Here is a 26,270-nt window from a genome sequence, read left to right as displayed (position 1 = left end):
GTATAATTAATAATTATTAACCCTTATATATTTTTAATATGACTTTTAAATATTCATTACTTTTAAAAATACTAATGTAAATTTAATTACTTAAATAATAATATATTAATATTTTTTAAATTATATTTTAGTTTCAGATGTGCGACGTAGAAGTTGTATCCGTAACGAAGACCACGACAACAGTTTTTTACAAGCACCAATTCAGGTGAAATGATTTTTTCAAATACTATTTATATAGACTAAGTAAATAGTAGTGTAAATAAGTCATAATTTATTTGCAACAACAGAAATTGAACCTACGATATTATTTCACTTATATCATTAGAAAATTATATTATTAAATTGCGTCTTTAATAATATTAGGTCCTTACATATGAAATTGGCGTTTTGTACGGGCGGAATATAAAGTCAATTTTTTTTTTGTAAAATATTATTAATTAATCAAAGTATGCACCGTTGTTATCTATGCACTTTTGCCATCTCATATGTAGTTCATTGATCCCTTTACTAAAAAAAACATGGGCGCGAGAATCAATAAACTCTTTGAAGGCTTTTTGGACTGCCACATCGGAGTTGAATTTTTTTCCTTGTAAGAAGTTGTCCAACTTTCGGGAAAAATGGTAATCTGTTGGAGCAAGTTCTGGGGAGTACAGTGGATGTCACAGACATTCCAATTGTAGCTCATCTAACTTAGTGGTTGTTTGTTGTGCAGTGTGTGGTCTTGCGTTGTCTTGAAGCAGCAGTGGCCTAGAGCGATTGACCAATCTTGGTTTTTAGCAGCTAGTTCTTCCTTCATGGTTTGCAGTTGCTGACAATAGATATCTGCCGTAATCTGTAGTGAACGACACCGGCGCTAGTCCACCAAACATTCACAAGTAACTTTTTCTGAGTCAATTTTCGTTTAGGGCAGGATTTGGCTGGGTCTCCAGCGTTCAGCCATTGCGACGAGCTCTTCCGATTATCGTATAGTATCCACTTTTCTGTGGATACTATACGATTCTGTTTTCTTTAACTGTATTAAGTGGATTAATACAGTTTTATCACTTACCCCGAAGCCTGCAGCTATCTCTGAAGTGCTTTGATTTTCAAAACTCAAATGTACCAGCTAAATGAATTTATAAATTTGAATTTGGAATTCTTAACCAAAGAGGAGACATTTCAGATCAAAGTGGTCAGTACGACAAAACGCTAATTTCATATTTAAGGACCCAATAGTTAGGTATTACTCTAAATAGAAATTTCAATCTCTTGTTCCGCATGAATTTATTGTTTATTTTCTTGTGAAACAGAAATATGCCATTTGCCAATCCACCTACCTATTTTAAATGATGATGATGATGTCCTCCTGACTAATTTCGTTCACAGCGGCCAATCAAGAGAGATTGGCCGTGCTTTTAATTATTTTAATGCACAAGTGTTTACGCATACACAGATGCATTCTCTATTTCCTCATGAATGTCAGGACCTTGGAATCCGCGGACCTTATATCTAGCTGCTAGACCAATAAATAAAAAATACTAATATTATAATTTCTCTACCCAGGACGACAGTTCTACTTCCCCATCTCCCAACAAACTGCACAAAAGCCCCTGGGTAAAGATGCGTGATATAATCCAAACTCACCGTGAGTCAGTCAAGAAGAAGACCAGGGTGCCGAAAGGGTCGCCAGATGTGGTACCGTCTAGGAGACGATCTTTAAGTGATGGCGGTGATAGTGACGCACCACCAGCCCTTACATTAACGATACCGTCTTCTGAAGAATTAGGTACATTACTAATTATTTAAGTCGTAATTAAACATAAAAATATGATTTTAATGTTTTATAAATTCATGGTCGAATTACTGTAGGTTGAACTAATTTATAACATAAACGCCTGATTTTGTTGGCGAAGACCGAGGTAGTTTGAAAAAAGTAGTCTACTATAAATAAATATTTTTACTTCAATCATTTTTTAACAAATCTTAAAATTGAACCTAAAAACGAATAAACATCGCACAAAACAAATATTAAATACATTATCTTAAATATCTATATCAAAAATCCCACTATACGACAAAAGCATTCACCCTTAAATTTATTAATTTATTTTAATTAAAATAGCAAAATATATAAAATATACATTGCAAATTAAAATTGTTTACTTACAGCAAAATAAAAATAAAAATATTACATACTTGATACAGTAACTACACACTAAGCAAGCTTGTGTCGTGGATACCTCACTACGATTTACAGACAGCGTTCCTTGGAATAGCGTGTTCTTGAGATGATTGAGTATGTAGGCTTTTACTTAAACTAATTATTATTTGCACTTAGAATCTGAGGGTTCCCACCCAGTACTTCGCAAGCAGCGTTCTCTGGAGCTTGGAGCTAGGCCGCCTCAGCATCGACCACCGAGAGACTCCAAGTGGTCAAGGGTCAAGCGTGCTTTCCTCACATCCGCTTCTGCTTCAGTACCCTCAAGTCCCAACCGACATTCAGCCTTCTTCACTGATGGGGGTGAGTTGATAGTTAACTTATATTTATTTTAATACAGGGATTATTTTAGTCATACATAAACAGCGTATTTTATAAATTAACTATAATTAATACAACATTTAACCGGGGTAACAGCATATTATTACTATAAAATAAAACCATACTTAGAAAGCTTATTTTTAGTTAGTGATTTTGTATCTGTATAAGGGTGGCGATGACGGTACATGTTCGTTAATTTATTTATTTTCATGGTCTGATTTCGAATATATACTACAATAAGTTTTAAATGTTTCTAAAGATATTTTCAATATTCCCAGATACAAACCAAGTGTTTGCTAATTGTGAGCAAAGAACTCACTTTGTATTTCCCTCATTGATTTGTATAAAACTTATGGCATGCAATTTTGATGCTTGTATCCATTAACAGTTATAATCATGATAGTCCTGACATTTCACGACCATGTCTGTTCTTTTAGAATACGGCACAGAACACTGCGGTATAAATATACACATAAATAAATGGACATTTGAAATTTTGCGTAACGTCATCACACAGTACAATAGAAATATACAATAACAAATTATTATTGTAGATCTATTTAGAATTACACGCAAATAATTTCGAACGTATTTTCATATTGCAAAAGAGCATAGAAACTGTGTATTATTTGATTACTAATATCGGAGCCAAGGCCCCCAATGACGCGGAGTTTACGAATCGTTTACCGATACTGGGAGCCACTTAAACACGTATGAGTAATGTTGCGAGAATATTACTTATCAAACAAACGTTCAGATCATATTATGATAATATTAAGGAAATGTGTTGAAACTAGAATCACGTATCCACGAAATGGTTGATTTTGCAGGACGGCTTAAATTTCGATGGCATTGTAATTAACGGTGAGGGTTTTTCAATTGGTGGTATTTCAGTTTGTGTAAGGGTTATTGACCTAGCTTTGAAATACAAATGAGACTCTCGTTATGTGTGATTTAAGCCTAAGGCTGGCAATGCGTTGACAGTGTAAGGAACAGCTTAATATTTCTTATAGTGCCATTGTATTTGGTGCACTTTTACCACCTCGTGTTATAAGCCAAGGTGGTCCAGGGCTTAGAATGTGACAGTTCGAACAAGTACCGCTGAATTCTCATGTGCTTAACATGTTTTTAATTCATCTCTTGCTCGGCGGCAAATTAAAACGTCGCGATGAAACGTGGCACAATATGTCACATTTGCAGGTTACCCAACTTTTTAACTTTTACCATTTCGTTGCTCAATCTCGTTTTTTTTTTAATAAAAAGCTTGAAGATCTATGACTGCGTTCTTATTATCCAATTAAAACGAATACAAGTTTCTACCGGCATTTTAAATTTAAGTCGGGTGTAGTTTGACCTATTCTATATAGCCTTAATAAACTTATTCTTAAACTTAGTATTAATATACTTAATAATTTTAAAACACGTGTCAAGATAAAAATGCGGTAAATTTGGAACCGTTTATCACGAGAACGGGAATAATGTGTGAGTTTTTAAATTTGAATTTAAATAATTTTTATTCAATGCGTCACATTTGAATACTTGTGACGAACATCGTGGAACAGTACAATGGAAATAAAATCATTGGCATCCGGCGTTTCCGTCTACCAAGCAATAATGCGGTGAACCAATAAAATATTTGCAGTTGTTTATCGTCTAATACAATATTGCGTCTCAAAATCTTTAGATAATTTCGTAGGTACAATATTGAAATATAAGGAAAATTGTAATGGTTTGCTCTTTGTTTAAATTTTTTTTTTAATGAAACAGGTAGGCGGACAAGCAAATGGGTCACATGATGATAAGTGCTTACCACCGCCCGTAGACATTGGCGCTGTAACAAATATTTACCGTTCCTTATTAACCTTAGGGATTAATATGTTATGTGCTTTGTGTCTGTCGTTACAATAGCTCACTTACCCTTGTCACGAATCGGAACACAATCATACTAAGCATTGTTGTTTGGCGGTAGAATATTTTATAAATTGGTGGCACCTACGTTCAGTAGATACGGCAAAAATATTTTTGAAACCTTACTTAAATAATTTTGAATAAAATTTAAACTTGTAAATTGGCGATACAAAAGAGCTTGTCTTGCAACAGTCATAAAGTATATTTTGGTTTATTTTGATTTAATCGTGATGTAAGGTCGAGATTGCTTGAGACGAAATATCCAATTGAAGATCAGCTCGCTGCTTCCATTATTGAATTTATCATAAATAATGTTATCTTAAGATCGTCAATTATCAAGTTTGAATAATTGATAATAATAATTTAACGCTGTCGGAAATCAATTTTGACCGTCCACTCGATAGTTAAAGCATGCAATAGACAAGTGACAGTGACGTTTAACAGAATGTTACGGCTATTATTTTAGGTGGTAGGGCTTCGTGTTAGCTGGTCTGGGTACTCTACTACTGATTACTAGGTACTCATCAGATATTCTACCACCAAACTGCTATACTTAGTATTGTTGTGTTCTGGTTTGAAGCGTGAATTTGTCAGTGTGACTAAGAAAAACCCTTCGTCCTCAGTGGAGTTTACTTTATATATATAAATATTTTTTGTATTTTTATTCCGTTTAATTACGATTTTAATTTCTAAAACGCTATGTTTATTTTCAATTATAAATCTTAAATTTACAATAATGCTTTTTTTTAATTTTGTTAGGATCTTTTTATGATAGCAATAGATATCGCGCCGCGGTTTAAAATAAATTAAGTAACGTAACGCTCGGTTCCAGGTAGCTTTTTGAAAAGCATGTTGTCTCTCTTTCGTTTTGACGTTATGATCCATAATCGCGTTACTGGTTCCAGTCGCTACAAACACGTCATCATGTTGACTAGCGTTAACACTTGCGTATTATACAAAGTATGTTTTACGAAATATCATTGGTTTTAGCAAATGACTACTGCCACAATAAAGTGAGCTCGTTGTGCTTAAAACTACTTAGTAAAGATTAAACAATGTTAATACCTGTGTATAATATACTACAGTACTATTATTTACAACTGAATAACAAAAAAGTGTATAATTATTTATAAAAGGGTATGCTATCATTTTCTATATCTTACTTATTATGGATTATTTACATAGATAAAAATAATAAAGTACATTTCAAGCACAGACACACATGCCTAACACCTGTTTACCGTTTCATTAATACACATTTATAGTGCGACTACGTTTGTTAACATAGTGGAGATCATTAGTTTATATTTAATATCTTTAATTACAAGTTGACATAAATTAGTAACGATAAATGCACGTTGAACTAAAATAGCTTCTTGAATGAATAGAAATCAACATAACGATGTTTCGTCGCCTTGAAATTTATAATGAGCGCATATTTTAAATAAACGTAGTAATATTGAGCTTTCAGATTTTGTTGCGATTTAAAAGCTCTTTACTGTGTATATTTGTGAAATCAACGAAGAATATTAGCAACCGCTTCCTGTTGCTAAAGTCGTATCCGGTGATATCCGGATGTGACGCGTGAGTTGTTGGTTGTTTTCTTTTCGTGGTAAGTTTAAATTAACAACGCAGTTTAATTATATTCCTCCTGAGTAATTTGTAAAGTATTGACAAAAACTATTTTACTATCAGAAACGAACAGAAACGAATTCTTTAAAATTAACAAACACACCAAAATTTTAATGTATGGTGTGTGGCACGTTAGTCTAATTCGAACTTTTACTAGCCATTCTATTTTAAGCCCCACTGGTTGGTGGTACCCGTATAATATTAATATCTTGTATATATTCCGTAACAGCCTGTTAATGTCCCACTCTGGGCTAAAGCCTCCTCTCCCTTATTTGAGGAGAAGGTTTGGAGCTTATTCCACCACGCTCCTCCAGTGCGGGTTGATGGAATACACATGTAGCAGAATTTCAATGAAATTAGATATATGCAGGTTTCCTCAAGATGTTTTCGTTCACCGTCAAGCACGAGATGAATTATAAACTCAAATTAAGCACATGAAAATTTAGTGGTGCTTGCCCGGGTTTGAACCCACAAACATCGGTTAAGATTCACGCGTTCTAACCACTGGAACATCTCGGCTACTATCTTGTATTTATAAAAATTTTATTTATCACTCTTGCAGTTTATTTGCTTCTTATCATCTATATATAAAAATGAATGTTTGTTTGTCCTGTCTGAATTTCTATATCTATATTGAATTGAAACTTCGTACTAGAAAGATTCTGAATCTGTATGATTTCATTATTTAGTGAAAACAATGATGTTGGATCTAAATAAATAAATGTAAACCAAACCGGTATATTATTGGCGTTTCCAATCCCTCATCACGTGAAATAAAGCAACGTTGGCTTGTATAATTTAAATTTTAACCGGATAATATCGTGGTGCACAGTAAGGCTATTCTAAGAACAAACTCGAAACTCACCGCAGAAAACGGTCGTGAAATGTCCGAAAGTGATATGCAACATTGACCATAATAATTATAACATATCAAGAATACACGCATCAAAATAGTATGGGGTGAGTAAAGAAGTGAATTCTTACAGAAAAGTACTGCTGATACCATAATTTCACTTATATATATATATGTATATCATTCAATTATTTAATTATTGTTAGCAATTTTATTCTGTGAGGTAACAATGATATTTGCAATTATTATTTAAAACACTAAAGTCTATAACTTGAACAGCGATAAAAAATATTCCACAAACTGAATTTCTAATACGGAAATATGGTATTTGAATTTAATTAGTTAAACAAGACAAATTTCACAGTCTTCGGTCATCAAATTTTTTTCATCCCAGACAGATCAAAATTACAAAACTCTAACAAAGGTGAATGTCCTGACGTCTTGCAGCCTATATAATTCATCTCTGACATTTGGCGGCTCGCCAACTCGATGGACATTCACAGGCGGAGATATTAGCGAGATCTTTTTGGGTTTTTGGGTTTCCAAGAACAGGGCCGTTTAGGTAACGTAAGATGTGTCATAAATTTGAGCAAATATCGCCGTTTTTGTCTTTAAATTATTTTGAAGACACAAAGTAAATAACAATAAAGTATACGAAAGATGTGAAGGAGTGAAAAATTTGAGCTTAATTTGAATTTTTTTAACACAAATTGCAACAAAAGTCCGAATTTGTTGTCGAATTGAAAAGCTATTACTAATAATAATAACATCACTTCTTATTCTTATTATATCTTACATTATAATATAATTAAGATACCAAATAACTAAGAAATCAAACAAAAAATGCAGGTATTATTTACTATAACGGGACGTTTCTACTGAATTCTACGATTTTATGCAATTACAACAGTTTACAATTCTTGAGAAAGTCCTCGATTTTGTGATTATTTAAGGTTATTACAGAAATTATCCACAATACGTGTGGACGGCTGGAGACGAAATATGAGGCGGAGCATTATCAAAGGAAACTTGACCGACACTAAAACCTTAAATCATCAGTTTGTACTTAAGGAAAATCAAAGAAATAAATCATAAGCTGACTGCCATCCATTAACGGCTGCTTCGGAAAATTTATACTATTAACCAAACAGAAAGTGTAATGTAAACAAGACTGGACGTTATCTTCTCTATCGTAAACACACCGGACGTTTCGTAAGCTGACCTCTTTCTGAATTAAACTAGATTTTGGCTTCAGCTTTGGTCGCATTCAATTAGCCGTACGATAATATATCGCATAGCCTATATTGTGTTACTATTCGTTCCTACAAATGTCAATATCAATCTTCTGACAACGAATGAAACGAAAGTATTATTAATAATGTAAAAAAATCGTTGCTCCTGACTTTGCGTTTATTATGAAATAATAATGATTATAGTATAGTATTTCAATGATTAATAATAATGTACGAGAAATTGGTGCAATTCCCTTGGTATATTTTTAAGTTGCATTTATTATTCTATCGTTATTTGTAAAATAACAAAACGTTTTGTTTTGATATGTTAAACAAAAATATCGTCGTAACGTTAGATGTTTTCACTACTAGTGAAAATATATTTTGTAATATAATACAAATATTGAAACGTCGGAATGGTAACTAGATTCATCCAAAAAATGCATATATTGGTCCATCTAATATTACCCAAAGCTTAAGGAAGCTATATTGTATTAATATCAAACTAGTGTTTCCCGCCAAATGCTTTCTTAGACAGTTAACATACCCAAAATTCGTTAACAATTCAGTCTAAATAATAACGTCTATAATAATTTATTTATCCAAATATTTCATACAGACATGACCCCGTTACAGATTGCTTATACACATACAAGTATAAATTGGGTTAATTCAATAAAGCTAAAATTAACTGCGCTGCTATTAATCCATTTTGACGTTCTGACATAACCATCCGTAACGCTGACTAATAAAACAGATTCATACTTAAAATCTCAACTAAAAATTTAATAGCCTATATAACTCGAAACGAATAATCAATTAGAACTTAAGAGGAAAATAAACCAACTCCATTATTTGCTTAATTGTTTTAGTTAAACCAATTTAGCACGATCATGAAATTACACCATAAAATGAGTGTGCAAAATTTCAGTCTAATTTAATTGGGTGGAATCTTTGGCTCGCAAGTTACCCATCAAAGTCCAAGTGATGATGAAATAATTTTACGCATGATGTATTTATTAATCTGTGCCAAAACATAGTAAGGATTTCGACGGTATTATAGAATATTAATTACGCAATATCAATTATCTCAAGAGTCGAGAAAGGAGAATCGGAATCAGAGATTGCGGATACAAGTCCCGGGCTAAATTTTCACTAAATATTGTCTCGGTAGAGGACAACATCGTGATGAAACCTGAAATTGGGTAGAACTTGTTAAAATAAGCTTCGAACCTTCCCCTTAAGTGAACAAGCCTTTTCCAGCAGTGGGACATTTACAGATTTCACCGCATTTTAACTGTTTTTAATTCTACGTAATAATTCAAACTTAAAATATACGACTTGCTTTGTAAATTAAAACGATTGCCTTTTAGATATTTACTTCGTCCAATTGTTACAATAAATAAACAACATATACAGAATAGTTACATACATAGTTTAATCCGTAGTCGTAATTATAATTACTAAGTGAGCTGTATTATAATAATAAATGCCTGGAATAGGAATATTAAAATTTCGTAGTAATATTATTTATATATAAAACTCTCCCCTTCGAACTAACCCTTATTAGAACTATAAAAAATAATTGCACAATTTAAAAACTTCATTCAATATTTCTCAAATTGTTTGCCACGTCAATAACATTTGCATTCGCATCCACTGCGTTCAAATCATTGTGCAGATTAAATAACTTCTTCTTAAATCTTTCATCTATGCTATTATTACTGTTTTCATTTAACATATTTTTTATGACAGCTTGCATTTCCTTCACACTCGTTTTATTTGTTGCATCATTTTCACTTGCCTTATTAGTTATATCAAGAACTGTAGCATTATTTTGCTTGATATAATTTTCAAATTCTCTATTATTTTCAAAGGCACATTTTCTAACATCTTTGATTAAATCTGTGGCTTCGTCCTCGATCGTTTTTATCACTTCAATAAGACAAGCTTCATGCATCGCACCGTGTGCCATTAATTTGGACAAATCTATAATTCCATTAATTAGTTTACCAGTTATTTCCATCATTGCAGATTTTATTACTGGTGACTGTAACAAAACACCATACACATTAATTGTATCTATTTTGTAAGTTCCTATATATTATATTAAAACTTTCTATTTTATCGATAGCATTGTCAAAGGTAGGTTTCAAGAGTATAATCCATCTGATTGAAATTCATCGTGAAGCTAATTCGGTAAAGCCGCAACATCTGTGTTTATGCCAATATACCTGTTAATGGCGGAGGCCAGTCGTTTGCTAAGCACAGCATGAACGCTTTAGAAGTAGGAATTAGGTACTTTGTAGGTATTGAGTTCAATTTGACGATCTATTTTTGTACAAATGTATTACAATAGCCAACTTGCTATGTTAATAGGAATAAATATTACAATAAATAACTTGTTTCATTGAAAGGTTGAAAAAACTGATTCACCAGATATCATCCACCAGGTATAGTTTACAATTTAGCGCATATTCCAAATAAGATAAGGACAATACCATTAAGAAAAGTAATCAATGATTTAACTAAATATTCAATAACAGTGATAGCTATAATTTGATCGATCATATGCATTACATTTAAATTTGATCTTACGGAAGCATGTATACACAAGCGGTGTGGGTGTTTTTGAGATTAGGATTATATTAATACTGAACATTGTTGGCATTCTTGAGAATCGTGCGTCGGCGCAGATCTAATACGAATGACCAGCGAGTAGCCGAAAATGAAATTGCGATTGAAACACAAATGCAAAAAAAAATTTAAGAATTACAATTAGGTAATTTATAAACAAAAATATTTATTATTATTTTTCCTATAATGTTCTCTATACTTGAATGCGAAACATAATTTATAAAGCAGATAATAAACAATATATACAACACGGCAGCAGGCGGATATGACTAATTTATCATTGAAGTTTTCAAACAATTTTAGTGTTGGTTCAATTTCTAAGTTTTTTATATCAGCCTCTGGTTATCGTCGAGACGAAAATATGCGAAGATTTTAAAGAACTTTACGTCAAATGAATAAGTCTTGCACTTGGCAGGAGAAATTAATAAGCTGAGTAGATAAACGCTCATTATTATTATTTACACTTAAATATTATGAACTTATTTTCACAAAAGGTGAAAATAAAAAATTCAAGCATTTAGAAATGAACGTGACTTATCTGATATTTAAAAAATGTAATCAAGTTGAGAGAGACGTCTTATAAAAGCTCTTTATTTCTGGACACTATATCTTCTATTATATTATAATACTATTCTAAATATACATAATACTATTCCCAGTGAAACCGTCCGCGTCAATATTATCCTTTAAGCTCCAGGTTCACGTCCCAGATCTAATTACTCAATGTAATTTTTTATTACGATTAGTTTAGTGTTAAGATGAGGCAAATAACAGCATTTATGTATAAATTAGTATTTCTTGTACCAAAACGCTACAAAAAAATATTTTTTTAAAGTCCAACTCAAACGATATCGCTTTTTAACTATTTCACTGTCTCACCTTCGATATGACGCATTTGACGACCTTCGTCAAAGAGCCGTGATCGTGCCCGCAGACTTTTAGGAGGCTATAAATTTCTTTCTTTTGTTCGTAGAGCTGAAATTTAGTTTTTATTAGCCACTTTGTCCACTCGTTAAATTTGAGCAAGGATATTAAAGAAATAATCAAACGGTCTACATGAATTGAGACCAATCTAATTACCTGCTTAAGTAGAAAATTAGCTTACGACTTTATTTATTGTCATATTACTTTGGTAGCAGAAGAGAATGAAAATTTATATGAAGAGTCATGAGATAAGATAATGTTACAAATGTATTTTATATTACCGGTTTGACTCCCTGTTTGATAATGTTTTTCATCAGAATGACCTTCCTCACAGCCTGCTCGGGGTCTTGGCCAATCAGCGCGTACCCACAAACCACCATTTGATGTAATGCTTTCTCCGCCAGCGCTGATGTCTCCTTATGTTTCTCTATTAAGCATTTCTCTACCTTTATGAAAACTTAAGATAATTAATTCTGTTATTTCACGTCATGATTTTTTAAATATCATATTCGGGCAAAAGAACAAAAAATATCTTAGTTTAATTTGATTATTGGCTGTATCACCTCGTCTTCCGCCTGAGTTTTCATCAAATCTAAAGTTCCTTGTATGTCCAGAAGCTTTTCTTGGATATGCTGGGTTCCATTTTGTAATAACAGCTTGATCTTCACCAACACCATGTCAACTGACCTAAAATTGTATCAAATGTGACTCAAAAATGTTTGGACAACTTAGACTACAATCCAAAATTGTCCAATAAATTGACCACGTGGAGATCAGATATCAGATCAGATTATCTCAGCTTAAACAAGTAACATAAAAGATTATGACCACTGTAACGTTTAAAAAGCTTTGTTATAATATTATACCACTTTGTGATAGCTATGTGCAAGCTCGTCTGGTTAGGTACCACCGACTCGTAATCATAGTATTTTTAACGCCAAACAGCAATACCTAGTATTGTTGTATTTCAATTTGAATAGTAAGTGAGTTAGCATAACTATAAGGTTCTCAAGGTTGGTGAAGCATTCGCGATGTTAGGGATTGTTAATATTTCTTACAGTGCCAATGTATATGGACTGTGGTGAGAAATTACTGTCACGTGTATACCATTTATCATTCTGTCGATTGATGTAAAATAAAAAAAAAACATGTAAAAAACGTAATCAGTTTGAAAAATTACCTTTCAAGGTCCACTTGAAATTTCTTTTCAATACTCTGCACAAGATCTTCTCCTAATTTTCGTGTTATTTCATCTTCTATTACCTGATCAACGTCATCCTTACCAACGCTGAGTGCATTTACCTTTATCATCTAAATATAATTAATCAAATTAAAAACCGTTTTTTAATTAACGCCCCACATTTTATTTACTAATTGTATTCTTTTTTTAATGTTTGAAAAAACAAAGAAGCGTGTTCATAGAAGAGTCATGTCACTTGACTTTTAAGAATATCACAATTAATAATTATTATTAGTTTTCATTAAGAAAGGAAAAAACAATTGCATCGAAACTGCTTCCAAATAAAAAATTAACAGAAATAAGAAAAGCGTGCAAACATGAAAGCATTTTATTTAACAACAAACAGATTAAAACAGCATCCGTTAAAAAACAAAAGAACAGCAGAAAAATATACAAAGCTCCGCAAAGGTGAATCCGTTCGTATTAATGTTTTGCTGAATTTACAGCGTTGTAAGAATGATTTACTTGACAATAAAAACTTACTTCTAATTTTGTTTAATTTTATATAGTATAAAACTAGAATAAACAAAAAATACGATTGATATTAATTAATATCTTCATTTTTCTGGGAAGGTAGGCAAATAAGCCGTAATGATATGTTTTCGCCTACGAAAAATGCAGTTTGTCTCTACGTTCACACTAGAGCTGAAAGTGAGCTTACAGTCGGCGGCCGACTTAATGTATGTTCGTAGATATGTTCGCTAATTATTGTGAACCGATTTTGATGAATGTTTTTCGAGGGTATTCTTATTTTAATTAAAAGGGTTAAAAGCTAATGTATTTGTTCCTTGTGAAACATTATTATGGATATTTAGAGAAATATTTAAAATATTCTTCGCAGAGCGTTCTTGAATTAAGTATTTGTTTAATTATATTGTATATAACTTCCAAATAACACTGGTACTTTGAGCTGTGATGGCCAAGTGGTTCGAACGCGTGAATATTAACAGATGATCGTGGGTTCAAAGTCTGACAAGCACCACCGAATTTTTGTGTCCTTAATTTTAGCTAATTATTTTGTGCTCATTTCCTGCTCGGCGGTAAAGGAAAACATGGTGAAGAAACCTTCATGTGTCTAATTTCACTGAAATTCAGCCACGTATATTCACAAGCTGTTACATTCGCATAACTATTACATTTCAACTAAATCACTAATAAATATAATAAACTAATAGCCGTGAAATGACTCGCCAATAGAAATGCCAAAATATGAAGTGAATTCCAGAGTCGTCGGACACTCATGCCGATCAAAGTCGTGCGAATTTCTCAATATCTTGATTAAAAATAGCCGTACAGAAATACGACGGGCGATACGGGTATCGGTATCGGCTAGGAGTGTTTACGATGTAGACACTATAAAAATATTTTATAGCTGTAGAAGTTTACATTATTTCTTAACATGCAATTTAGAAAAACAAGTGTATTATAATATTTATATTTTATTTTGGAATCAGCAAATCGTATACTCATATTCATTATTATTGAATTTAATACAGCTGTGTGTATATAGAAATTAATAAAATTATATAATTTAATTTTCAACAGTTTTTTTTTCTGCAGCTGCAGCATTTTCTTGTACACTTGCAAGCAAGTTGCTGCTGTTCAGCGTCTTCAACGCTAACCTGAAAGAAATAACGAGTACCATTAAGTGTGTAATCAATTGAAACTAAATGTAGCCTCGCCTATTAATTTCACTCGCCTGCATTTTTCGCCTTCATGCCTCAATCATTGAATATAATTTTTAAATCAATAAAGGAATTAAAGCCCATTCAAAAAACCAATCCAAATCGTTTTGCTTACGGATGGTACATTTGCTCATTAAAATTTCTATTGAAACATTAGTATATACCATGTCAATATATTTACCTTACTATACATTATTCATAGTCTTATAATCCGTAAGGAAAAGGTAATGACAGTTTCTTTACGATTCGTAGACCATTATACTACACGTATGCAAAACGAAGCGTGTCTTGAATATAGTAAGCATTAGACGAAGAAAAGAAGCAACAACAGGCCCATTGATCTCTTGTGTGGCTTATAAGTAGCTCCCGAGGTCTTGGGTTGGAATCCCAAGTCTAGCCAATAAAAATATTAGGTCTTATTGTTAAAAAAATCTTAATAGCAGTCTGAGTTTTGAGGCAATATGTACACTGTTCTACCTCGGTAAATCATTATATTATTTCTAGGGCATGTTATCTTATGTTAATCGGTGAATTTTATTTAAATGATAAAAAACGTAGAGATAGTATTAGTCGATTACATACATACGTCACACAGGACGTTCAAATGTTCTTAAGTTGATTTAGTTCGTTAAATTGATTTCATGTAATATCATTCACAACTCGAATAAGATATATTTGGTGTTTATTTTGATAATGAATTAGTTTTTACCTCACTGTCCTTACAACAAACTGACTGATATAAATCAGACCCGTCCACCTTATTCAATACAGCATAAAACTGAAAATAACACGTTAAAATTAGTTTCATATTTAATTATAAACTTTATTGTACGCAAAAACACACATCGTTATAGCAAACGATCTTTTATTTTTTTATTTTTAACGAAGCAAAAGTATACAGACATAAAAATAAGAAATTAATATAATTAAAAACAATGAGTCGAGGACACATACTGTAGGGCTTTGAGCATACTCATCTGAATAGGTAACACCCACCTGTAAGATATTCTACAGCCTAGCAATACTTAGTATTGTTAGGTGTTCCTCTCGTGCTTGGCGTGACGAAAAACATAAGCCATAAAGTAATTTTGCTAAAAAAAAACGATATCGACCACACCGGCCATTCGAGGGAAACGAGTCAACTGGAGTTGAGTCGCAGGACATGCATGTGTCATAATCCGATGGAACGGCATATCCAACTGAATGGAAAAGAGTTCAGGCGCAGGATTTTATTCTATTATAGGCGGGAGTGTTGACACTGCTAACTGCCCGTGGAACTGGTAACTGGTACGAACTGACCCAATACCCAATAACATTTAATCGGCCCGATCGGCTTTTTACTATTCTATTCTCGAATTCTACTAATCTCTAACGATTGCGATACGTTCCCGATTCAATTGCGATCCAACTTTGATTAATCTATATTTATTCGAATCGGAACCGAACCGATAATATTATTAACATATCCCGTTATGTTAATAATATTATTAATTTAATTATTATTATTATATGCCAATAGTCGTTAATTAAATTAAAGAATAGGATAACGGCTACGATCACGCTTCGATCGATTGCGATAAAGTGATAATTTGTTTGTAGAATTGGCCCCAGGACCTCACGACCTGCGTCTTTATAAGCTAACCACTAGACAAGCGAGTCAGTCAATAGTCAAATTACTTGTCTACTATTCCCTAATTATTTACATGGAAATGAAAATTCCAATAACTTTAAAAATAAATTAATACACAGATACACATACATACATATTTGTATACTAAAATACAATTAATGTGACAAGATAGTGTAATAAATGAATATACCTTTAGTTTAGCTTCATATAGCAAGTCCAACGCTCTGCACACCACTAACTCCGTAACTTCCTTTGTTTTGTTAAACAATCTATACATAAATTATTACATATTAAAATATGTATATTGACAAGTATGTTTAAGGAACAAACACAAACTAATTACTCCTATCTGCACAGTCAGTTACTCTTTTGTGGGGCATTGTATATTACTTATCTTGATCCCAGAGAGCGTTAAAAACATATATGTTGCTTAATTATTAGTTGATGGATAATCACAACTTGGGAATAAAACAATCGCCTCCCGGCTACTTCTTCGTTTAATTTTAAAATTGTAAACAATTACTAGATCCGTCAAAAAAAACCCGCTAAGTTTCCTTTGCCAATTCTTCTCAAGTTGGGGTATTTTTTTTTTCTATTTTCTATTTGTGGTAACAACAATGTGCAGTAGAATGGCAGATATTATTTTGATTTTTTTTTCAACGAAATCAATTTATTTAACAGGAAATATTCAGATGACTTAAACATCTGGTGGTAGGGCTTTGTGCAAGCCCGTCTGGGTAGGTACCACCCACTCATCAGATATTCTACCGCAAAACAGCAATACTTGATATTGTTGTGTTCCGGTTTGAAGGGTGAGTGAGCCAGTGTAATTACAGGCACAAGGGACATAAAATCTTAGTTCCCAAGGTTGGTGGCGCATTGGCTATAAGCGATGGTTGACATTTCTTACAATGCCAATGTCTAAGGGTGTTTGGTGACCACTTACCATCAGGTGGCCCATATGCTCGTCCACCTTCCTATTCTATAAAAAAAAAAAAAATCTTACATTATTATTTTTAATTAGCTTATTAATTAATTGTCAATTCTAATTTTGTAATTAATTAGCAAAAACACATAGTAATTTAAATATAGTTTGCATTAATGTAATTAAATACTTTGTTTACTAATGTCAGGCTTTCTGTGTAGGCGCTCTGGGTGGGTACAGCCCAGTGTCACTGTAATACCTACTATAAATACCGTGATTTGTATCCAATTGAATGGATTTACACAAGACGCATAACATCTTCGATCGCATGAATCGCGATGTCAACAGCACCAATGTCGAACGAGGGTGACCACTTATAATTTCGCAGCCTTCTATAATTTTTAAAATACCATAAATCTATCTATTAAGTATATAAAATGAAACTAACTTTATTGTTTCGATGTAGAATTCACATAAACAGATCAACGGTATATTTTGGTTTCGAGATTTATTCGTATTATTACATAATTCGGCCGGATCACCGATTGGGCAGAACTGAAATATAATTACTCAACAGAATATACATAAATACCAAGATGAGATAGTGGTTCAAACACGTGAATCTTTACCGAAGATAGAGGGCTTAACTCCAGCCAGACACTAATGAACTTTCATACGCTTAATAAATGTTTATACTTTGGAATTATTTATAAGTTTTATCTTGATTTTTCATCAATTAAGGGATGAAACTTAAGATAAGTTTGTTTGGAAATCCGTCGAATGTTAGAAATACGATAACCGGTGTTACGGTAGTTGTTTATTAATAAAAGACAGCTATTACAGTGTTTGTAAAAATTAATCACCACAAAAGTGGGGGAAATTGTGGATGAAAGTCTGTATAGAGCGCGGTGAATTTCTTTAGCACATTTAAAGATAACCCTGAGATTATGAATTAAATTGATTTTCAACTTACCAACACAAAAATCGTCAAAAGTGCAACAACCACAGCTTTCAATATACAAAAGATCGGACATTTACTTACTGAAAATAATAACAATATATTATAATATATAAACGGCAATAAATCTAAATACGTAAAGATTAATATTATTACAATATTGAGTAACGGTTGAAGAGTTAGACACTTGGTAGTAGATATATTCTTTAAGAGCAAACTCGAAACTCGACGCAGAGAACGGACGTAAAATGTCAGTGATATGTGTCATTGACCATAATAATTATAAGATTTAAAGAATACACCCATCGTCAAATAGTACATCAACATGAGTCGGTTGTCAAAATTTCACGAGCAAGTTCTTACAGAATTGAATTACAATATTATTTTTGTGTTCCTAAAGTTGTCAATATATGGCAATGTTCAATTTATAAATCTTTCGGAATCACGTTATCATTTGGTTAAAGAATGTATCTCTCTCTGAACTCTCGCGTAGGCTCCCCATTACTCAATAAAGCACGTAAGGAGACAAGACATACAATAATTACATATACAGTAACATACAACTTATATACATCTTCTATTAATGAGGTAGATAACAATAATTATACTTAAACTCAAATTATTAATGTAACTAATCACCTTTTCAATATTAAGTTCTTGTTTAAGAAAGTTAAACGAAAAAATATATTCTAAAATATATAACATACCTACTTGCTAAACACATTCGAAATTGTATAAATGTTGTTATAACATTATATTATAAGTTTTAGCCTGTAACTTTTCATGTGAGTAAATATTAATTATTAACGCCTAATATTATTATTAAGCCGTCATATTGTTATTATTTTATTTTCTTTCTTTTTATATTATTAGTTATAAATATTTGCACGCCCTAAAATGGGTAAAAAATTGTACTTAATATTTTGTACAATCTGTAACGAAATGTTTTATGCAAAAAAATCATTAATTCATTCTAATAAAAACGATAAAGTTTCTTAGACCCGATAAATAGTGGTAAGTGGCACAATATTAATATTATGTATCAATTATTACATACTCTAATAATGTCCGAAAAATAGAGGACACGCTTCTTAAGATCATAAATATATGTTTTGGTTGCAGACTTGTCATATAAGTATTACAATCTTATGGTTTTTGATATATTTTTTATACTAACCTCTACAAGGACCTTCCATGATTAAACTTAGTAGGTTACAGTTGTCTACATTATTTATATTGTTTTTACTTGAAAATTTTACTATTTACTATCTTTAGAACTACGCTTTGATTTCACACTAATATTCCGTCATTCTTATGACAGTTTTTTTTCAGCAAGTTTCAAATAAGTTTTCATTTTTAAGACAAACCTCTTTATTCCTTTCGTTTACACAATCGATACTTTTATTGCGAAAAACCGTGACTTCTGTGAAAGAGCTTGTAAACTGATTATTACAAGTAATAGCATATGAATGTCCCACTGCTGGGCTAAGTACTTATTACAAAATACTGATTCAATACGGTTATGTTCGATGTTTTCTGACTTGGACTGGGTAGTTATCACCCACGCCTGAGATGTTCTACCGGTAAACAACAATACGTAGTATTGTTGCGTTACGCTATGAATGGTGAGCGCCATAACTATAGCAGTGGTGACCACTGACCATCAGAACGGCCCATTCGCTCGTCCACCTAACTAGGACATAAAAAAATGTTAAAATAAAAAAAATAAGAGGAATACATTTAACGTGTTTACATTTTTATTTCTTTTTCTGTCGTGGACACGAACCGATACAAGTTTTACCCGTTTCTATACATTTCGAACAACTATTCGACAATTGTTCCGATCCTGCAGGACTTTTCGCGGATATTTTTGTGTCAATGTCTAGACTTATTGCTGTGCTTTCGGAAGTTCTGGAACTCGTAGCTTTGTACTCAAAGTCGTCTAATTCGGGCTTCTTTGGAAATGTGAACGTAGTCGGCTTTAATATGTTTTTGATGGGTCTTTCTTTTTCATCTTCCTCTTTCGTTGAACCGAAACTTATGTGGCCTATAGAATTAAGACGGCTTACAGGCAACATCTACAAAAAAATCAAAACTATTTTTCGTTAAATCAACATAATTGGTCTTAAAGTCTTAAAATAATAAATAAATATATAAGTTTAAATATTAAAAATAATACTTTTAATAATTTTTTTTCTTATTTAATAAATTAGCCAAATATGTAACGACATATAATTTTATGAGTATTCGACTCATAAGAGTTGAATTTGTTCGAGTTCAAGGAATATACACATACTAAAACATATTTGTAATAACAATGTTGCCACTTATTATATATACGTTTGAATGTTAACCATTACAATAAAATTATTTATTAATATTAATTATAACACTATAAATACTGGTAACCATAGCTTATTTCAATCGAAGGAGTAAGGATAAACAAACCTTAAATTTACATATTCTATGCGATTTGTTAAAAGCTATATAATGCAGCCGAAGAAGCCTGAAGCCGAGATGGCCTAGTGGTGAGAACGCGTGAATCTTAACCGATGATCCTGGGTTCAAACCCGGGGCATGCACCACTGAATGCTTATGTGCTTAATTTGTGTTTATAATTCATCCCGTGCTTGACGGTGAAGGAAAACCTCGTGAGGAAACCTGCATGTGTCTAATTTCATTGAAATTCTGGCACATGTGTATTCTACCAATTCGCATTGGAGCAGCGTGGTTGAATAAGCTCCAAACCTTCTCCTCAAAAGGGAGAGGAGGCCTTAGCCCAGCAGTGGGACATTAACAGGCTGTTACTGTACTACTATATAATGCACTACAAACAATTCTTGATTGATGATTATTTCTGTAATAATATATACATGCATGAGATATATCACCTGAGGTTGTCTCTGGCATGTGACGCCGCAGCGCATCACTTGGTCTATATAATTGAAGAAGTCACACAACTAGAAAAAATATAACTATCATAATAAACATATATATAAAAGCATTTTTTTTTAATCTTTCACTTGTAGATAAGTTAACAACTTCTAAAGTACGTATCTTTGACGTTTATATAATATATAAAAGTAATGTTGATAAAACATTTACGGCGTTACTAAGCAAAGCTCTGTCTTCTTCTTTCGAATATTCTTACTGGTGCTAGGAGTTTGTGCAAGCTTGTCTTTTTTTTTTTTTTATAGAATAGGAAGGCGGACGAGCATATGGGCCACCTGATGGTAAGTGGTCACCAACGCTCTTAGACATTAGCATTGTAAGAAATGTCAACCATCGCTTACATATCCAATGCGCCTGATGAGTGGGTGGTACCTACCCAGACGAGCTTGTCTGGGTAGGTACCATCCCCTCTTCAGATATTCTACCGCAAAACAGCAGTACTTGATATTGTTGTGTTCCGGTTTGAAGGGTGAGTGAGCCAGTGTAATTACAGGCACAAGGGACATAAAATCTTAGTTCCCAAGGTTGGTGGCGCATTGGCTATGTAAGCGATGGTTGACATTTCTTACAATGTCAATGTCTAAGGACGTTTGGTGAACACTCACCATCAGGTGGCCCAAATGCTCGTCCGCCGTCCTATTCTATAAATGTGTTGAGCAAGTTTTAAAACACTTAACATTCTCTAAGCTTAAATATCCGCCGATAACGCGTTGGTACATGGATAAGCGATTATCTTGCGACTTACAGGTTCTTGTTACTTTTTGACAAACAGACGAAAAAAAACTATAAATATGTGCATTTGTTCTAAAAAATACAATAAAGGCAAAAACATATTCTATGATAAAAAGCACACTTACGGTTTTGACCAAATCGTAATAACAATCAGATACGAATTCAATTGTTCTGGTGTAAACATTCGTGGCTGGACTACAGGTTCTGAAAACATACTATATTAAGACATGTTAAATAATAACTTTACTTAATGATAGTCCAGTAACATCATCTTTACTGGTGGTAGAGCTTTGTGCAAGCTCGTCTGAGTAGATACCATCCACTCATCAGATATTCTACCGCAAAACAGCAGTACTTGGTATTGTTGTGTTCCGGTTTGAAGGGTGAGTGAGCCAGTGTAATTACAGGCACAAGGAACATAACATTTTAGTTCCCAAGGTTGGTGGCGCATTGGTGATGTATGCGATGGTTAACATTTCTTACAATGCCAATGTCTATGGGCGTTGGTGACCACTTACCATCAGGTGGCCCATATACTCGTCCGCCTTCTATCTATAAAAAAAAAATCTTCATCATGGTGTGGAACTGCCTCTTTGTGGTGAGTGCCTTAGCTTTCAGTTTATTAGGCTGCACATCATGAGGTCCTATATTACAGCCCCGTGTCGGGTATAGCTTGGGTGATATCAAATTATTCTGTTCCCGGTTACTAGTGGCGTCTAATTTATTTTTACCACAGATTAAACTCTTTACCTCCTTGTATAATATATTCATATGTTCTACCCAGCTCCCAGACGACCTCTATATCAAGATATGATTTCATTACGGATCGTAACGGCTTAGGCCAGCGGTTTAGTCGTAATGAGATAGCAGTCAGACAGAGTTTCGTTCGCATTTATAATATAATCTGGTCTACTCACCTGAGAACGTTTTCAACGAGCTCGCACGGACATGAATCGCATACGCATACAGCAGTCGACCCAGTGCGCACGGAAGACAAGTATGATGACTCGGTGTTCCGGCCTGAGACTATTCCACTCAACCCACTGTACCCACTGTACCTACTCTGACGACATGATAGTCTACACGTGCCGGACCAGATCTGTTGGATAGCTGACGCGGTCGCCGTAAACTCTCTGTTATGATTCGTCTAAAAAAAGCAATTAAAAGTACCTATACTTTTAAATAATAAAATATATAGTACGACTAACTACGATTTTAATATACTAGTGTTCGAAACAATTGGTAAATAGAGAATGAAAAAGGGAACCGTTTTTTCTTTAACTTTTTATATATAGATTTATCGATATGACAGCAATGTTAATAAACTTTTATTTTTTATAAAAATATATAATGAAATATATATTTCCTAAAATGGTACTTACGTAAACATAATATATTGAAAGAATTATCAATATGATAACTAAATTTGCAACCATTTGATTTAAATTTTAATGATCTATTACAATTAACATTAATCATTACTGCTGTAAACCTGAAAACATTTTTAAGATATTTTTTTTTATTAATTAATCTTAAATATCAAAATCTTAAGTAAACATACTTGTACTTAAGTATATACAGCGCTGGCACTGGATACAAAAACGATGTTTAATTTTTGTAAATGTGGTCCATATTTAATAAATAACATTAACAGAAAGGCAATTTATGTGAAGTGAAAGCGTTGACGGAAGGACACTGAAAGGCAATCTCGCTCTAACATGATCGAGGGCCAGCGCTGACACATAAGGTGTAAATGCTATACATATTTACACTTTTTAAAATATGATTTTAGGTCATAAATTGCGTTTTAAATTAAGTTAGCATGAGTTGGCCGAAAGCCGAGATGGCCTAGTGGTTAGAACGCGTGAATCTTAACCGATGATCGTGGGTTCAAACCCGGGTAAGCACCACTGAATTTTCATGTGCTTAATTTGTGATTAAAATTCATCTTGTGCTTGACGGTGAAGGAAAACATCGTGAGGAAACCTGCATGTGTCTAATTTCATTGAAATTATGTCACATGTGTATTCTACCAACCCGCATTGGAGCAGCGTGGTGGAATAAGCTCTAAAACCTTCTCCTCAAAAAGGGAGAGGAGGCCTTAGCCCAGCAGTGGGACATTAACAGGCTGTTACTGTTACTGTTACTATGAGTTAAAATATAAACACAAATCAAGTACATGAAAATTCAGTGGCGCTTGCCCGAGTTTAAACACGGTATCGTCGGTTGAAGTCGGTTCACGTGTTCTAACCACTGATTAGAGATTTTCTCAAATTAAGGCAGTTACCACGAATGTGTTAAATAGTCATATAACCTGTCAATCTACAGCTTCACACGAAAAGCTACGAGAGTTCGTTTACTATTTATTGAAATATGTAATTCCAGTATAACCAGCAGGTTAGATGCTATGCAAAACTGTAATTCTACTCATCGGATAGCGTTGTCTCCATGTCCACACAACTTTGCGCCGCTGCTGGTTGATGGCTCAATTTCTTTGGTTTTTATGCTTTTCAATTTTGTTTATGACAGGAATTATAATACAGTTTTTTTATTTAATAGACGCCATGACAGTAAATACATTACTTTTTTGTAAATATTTTAAATTTTATTTCGAAAAATTGTGTCGGTTGACAGACTGACTTAAGAAAAACTTCATCATTATATTTGACACTTGAATCTTGTAATGTCACAACTTTAAATAATTTAAGGCTGTCTACACGAACAAGAGACGACAATGGATCGATTCTTCAAACTCAATCAAATGCTTTTAAGTTTCATAATTTAGTTTTTATGTTAGTCAACAATATACACCTAATAGTAATCGATGTTATTTAATGGGAAGCAAAACCCTTTTTCGCAAAGTAATGCTTTGTATATGGACATATATACACAGACACTAATCTTATAAAATTATTGTCAAGGAATATTTATTATTTCAGACACAGAGGGCGTGAGCAGCGGTTGTGAGGCGAGCGGAGTGCGGGAGGAAATAGCGAGGGACTACGCCGCCTTACAGTCGCGTCTGCGCAGAGAATTCTCTGACAGACGTGGCAAGTTATATGCTAGTGGGTTATATCTATTTTTTTTTTATATTTGCATTCGCCCGTTGATTGAATGATTGACAGACTGATCAGCTCTTGGGACGTATTTTTATTCAATCCATCAACGTGCCTTAAATTATTTTAGCGTCAAGACCTGTGGCGACAGAAGAGCAATTATCAGCGGACTTCAGAAAGAAGCTCACAGAATGGCAGAGATTGAAAGGTGTGAGGCAGCCTCCTCCTGTGCCTGCTCGTCAGGACCTGAGCGATGACTTTCTTAAAAGATGGGGTAATACCATAAAACAAACTACTATAGTTTACTGACCTTTTGTAATTAGATGTTTTATTTTTATTGTTAGTTTTTGTGTGTAATATACTTTAAGGCCACAAAATTGTATTACTTCAGACGCATGGAAACGAATGAAAGAAACAAATTCAGTACCTGCTTGGGAAGAAGAAGCAAAACCTGATGAGGTATTAGTACAAACGTCTACAGGACTCTTCAAATTCCAAGGTACTTGGTAAATTTTCACCTTAATTTTTTAAAACACGAAAGACTGATCTTTTTTTACACGAATAATTGACCCTTTTTTCCACTGGAAAAACGCATTTACGCGTTTCCCCCACATGAAGTGGGGGGAAGCGCCAGAGAACCCACTAAAAAACCAGGGGTACCCACTCCTCCTCGTCTACTGTGAGACTTCACGGAATTGCTTATAATCCAGTGTTATTTACAAGCTTAAAAACTATGCTAGTAGATATATTAACTATCACTTAGCATACATAAGGGGTCTAAAACAACGAGTAGATACATGAAGTTGCCCCCAAAGGTTAGCCCACCTATGCCAGCTTCAAATATCTAAGCAGTTTCCCGGGATACAGGGAACCTTCTTAGCCCTAGCGTCGTTAACGACGGATTGCGACCGATATATCCATCGTTAAGCTGTAGAGAAACATCGTACATGATAGCAGATCATAGCTATTAAATAAAATATACTTTTAATTCTTAACAAGTTACGCTCAGGTAGTGGCTGATATTTTTTTTATCTCAGGAATATCCCGCTCCTTCACTCGGAAGCTGCACGAGTGGGAAAAATCTCGAGGCATAGCCCCGGAAGCATCAACATCAGCGCTGTTGCGGGCCGCACGTACCAAGGTGAAGCTGCCGACGGCGCCGCTGACGCGCACGCAATCGGATGGCAGCGTCGCGCCATCCACTGGGTCGGGCAGAGTACACGCATCCAGTCTTAGCGTCAACGATGCAGATGACTTCGAATCAGAGTATGAGAGAGAACATTATGTGAGTGCCCTCTGTATACAAAACGCTTTTATTTTTTCTCATTTCGATTTCTAATAATAATTTAGTACGTAATTAATTATAAATTATTTATTTATTATTATTA

The 26,270-nt window shown here is 33.5% G+C and overlaps 4 protein-coding genes across 6 annotated transcripts in view; 1 reads left to right on the top strand and 3 right to left on the bottom strand.

Moving 5' to 3' along the window:
- The window catches only part of LOC126772994 (uncharacterized), a 35,947-nt gene that overhangs the window by 5,089 nt on the left and 4,588 nt on the right, over window positions 1–26,270 (top strand). For 2 of the 3 annotated variants that reach the window (XM_050493601.1, XM_050493599.1), the window contains exons 3-9: window positions 132–205; window positions 1,543–1,765; window positions 2,318–2,500; window positions 24,766–24,891; window positions 25,013–25,156; window positions 25,274–25,381; window positions 25,920–26,167. In XM_050493601.1, the coding sequence (XP_050349558.1) occupies window positions 132–205; window positions 1,543–1,765; window positions 2,318–2,500; window positions 24,766–24,891; window positions 25,013–25,156; window positions 25,274–25,381; window positions 25,920–26,167 (1,106 nt within the window). The remainder of the gene's footprint in view (window positions 1–131; window positions 206–1,542; window positions 1,766–2,317; window positions 2,501–24,765; window positions 24,892–25,012; window positions 25,157–25,273; window positions 25,382–25,919; window positions 26,168–26,270) is intronic. The other variant, XM_050493600.1, reaches the window with a different exon arrangement.
- LOC126773029 (uncharacterized) lies at window positions 9,558–14,315 on the bottom strand. The gene is made up of 6 exons (XM_050493650.1): window positions 14,136–14,315; window positions 12,885–13,015; window positions 12,268–12,391; window positions 11,986–12,150; window positions 11,660–11,755; window positions 9,558–10,193 (listed from the first exon to the last, which is right to left on the bottom strand). The coding sequence occupies exons 1-6, from the start codon at window positions 14,184–14,186 to the stop codon at window positions 9,747–9,749; spliced, it is 1,014 nt and encodes a 337-aa protein (XP_050349607.1). The 5' UTR covers window positions 14,187–14,315; the 3' UTR covers window positions 9,558–9,746.
- On the bottom strand, window positions 14,386–19,446 carry LOC126773041 (uncharacterized). Its single transcript, XM_050493664.1, has 6 exons — window positions 19,320–19,446; window positions 18,158–18,225; window positions 17,633–17,739; window positions 16,450–16,528; window positions 15,339–15,407; window positions 14,386–14,566 (listed from the first exon to the last, which is right to left on the bottom strand). The coding sequence occupies exons 1-6, from the start codon at window positions 19,336–19,338 to the stop codon at window positions 14,483–14,485; spliced, it is 426 nt and encodes a 141-aa protein (XP_050349621.1). The 5' UTR covers window positions 19,339–19,446; the 3' UTR covers window positions 14,386–14,482.
- LOC126773033 (uncharacterized) lies at window positions 19,878–24,391 on the bottom strand. The gene is made up of 6 exons (XM_050493654.1): window positions 24,141–24,391; window positions 23,209–23,318; window positions 22,744–22,973; window positions 21,952–22,030; window positions 21,034–21,102; window positions 19,878–20,220 (listed from the first exon to the last, which is right to left on the bottom strand). The coding sequence occupies exons 2-6, from the start codon at window positions 23,260–23,262 to the stop codon at window positions 19,900–19,902; spliced, it is 753 nt and encodes a 250-aa protein (XP_050349611.1). The 5' UTR covers window positions 23,263–23,318; window positions 24,141–24,391; the 3' UTR covers window positions 19,878–19,899.

The sequence above is a fragment of the Nymphalis io genome, chromosome 13, assembly GCF_905147045.1.
Source record: "Nymphalis io chromosome 13, ilAglIoxx1.1, whole genome shotgun sequence".
Classification (NCBI taxonomy): domain Eukaryota; kingdom Metazoa; phylum Arthropoda; class Insecta; order Lepidoptera; family Nymphalidae; genus Nymphalis; species Nymphalis io.
The sequence above is the reverse complement of the archived record's forward strand: the minus strand, read 5'-3'. Positions and strand labels throughout refer to the sequence as shown.

What these genes read in the sequence shown, in the direction of transcription:
- LOC126773029 (XM_050493650.1), bottom strand. Translation starts at nt 14,186, where the DNA reads ATGAGTGTCCGACGACTCTGGAATTCACTTCATATTTTGGCATTTCTA. An exon ending in TCAAACAGGGAGTCAAACCG is followed by an intron (nt 11,756 to 11,985) that starts GTAATATAAAAT and finishes ACTAAATTTCAG; the next exon opens with CTCTACGAACAAAAGAAAGA. An exon ending in TCAAATGCGTCATATCGAAG is followed by an intron (nt 10,194 to 11,659) that starts GTGAGACAGTGA and finishes GTTTTGTTACAG; the next exon opens with TCACCAGTAATAAAATCTGC.
- LOC126773041 (XM_050493664.1), bottom strand. An exon ending in TTTTGACGATTTTTGTGTTG is followed by an intron (nt 17,740 to 18,157) that starts GTAAGTTGAAAA and finishes ATTATATTTCAG; the next exon opens with TTCTGCCCAATCGGTGATCC. An exon ending in TATATGAAGCTAAACTAAAG is followed by an intron (nt 15,408 to 16,449) that starts GTATATTCATTT and finishes TGTTATTTTCAG; the next exon opens with TTTTATGCTGTATTGAATAA.
- LOC126773033 (XM_050493654.1), bottom strand. Translation starts at nt 23,262, where the DNA reads ATGGTTGCAAATTTAGTTATCATATTGATAATTCTTTCAATATATTAT. An exon ending in TTTCAATATATTATGTTTAC is followed by an intron (nt 22,974 to 23,208) that starts GTAAGTACCATT and finishes TGCTTTTTTTAG; the next exon opens with ACGAATCATAACAGAGAGTT. An exon ending in ATTACGATTTGGTCAAAACC is followed by an intron (nt 21,103 to 21,951) that starts GTAAGTGTGCTT and finishes TATTTTTTCTAG; the next exon opens with TTGTGTGACTTCTTCAATTA.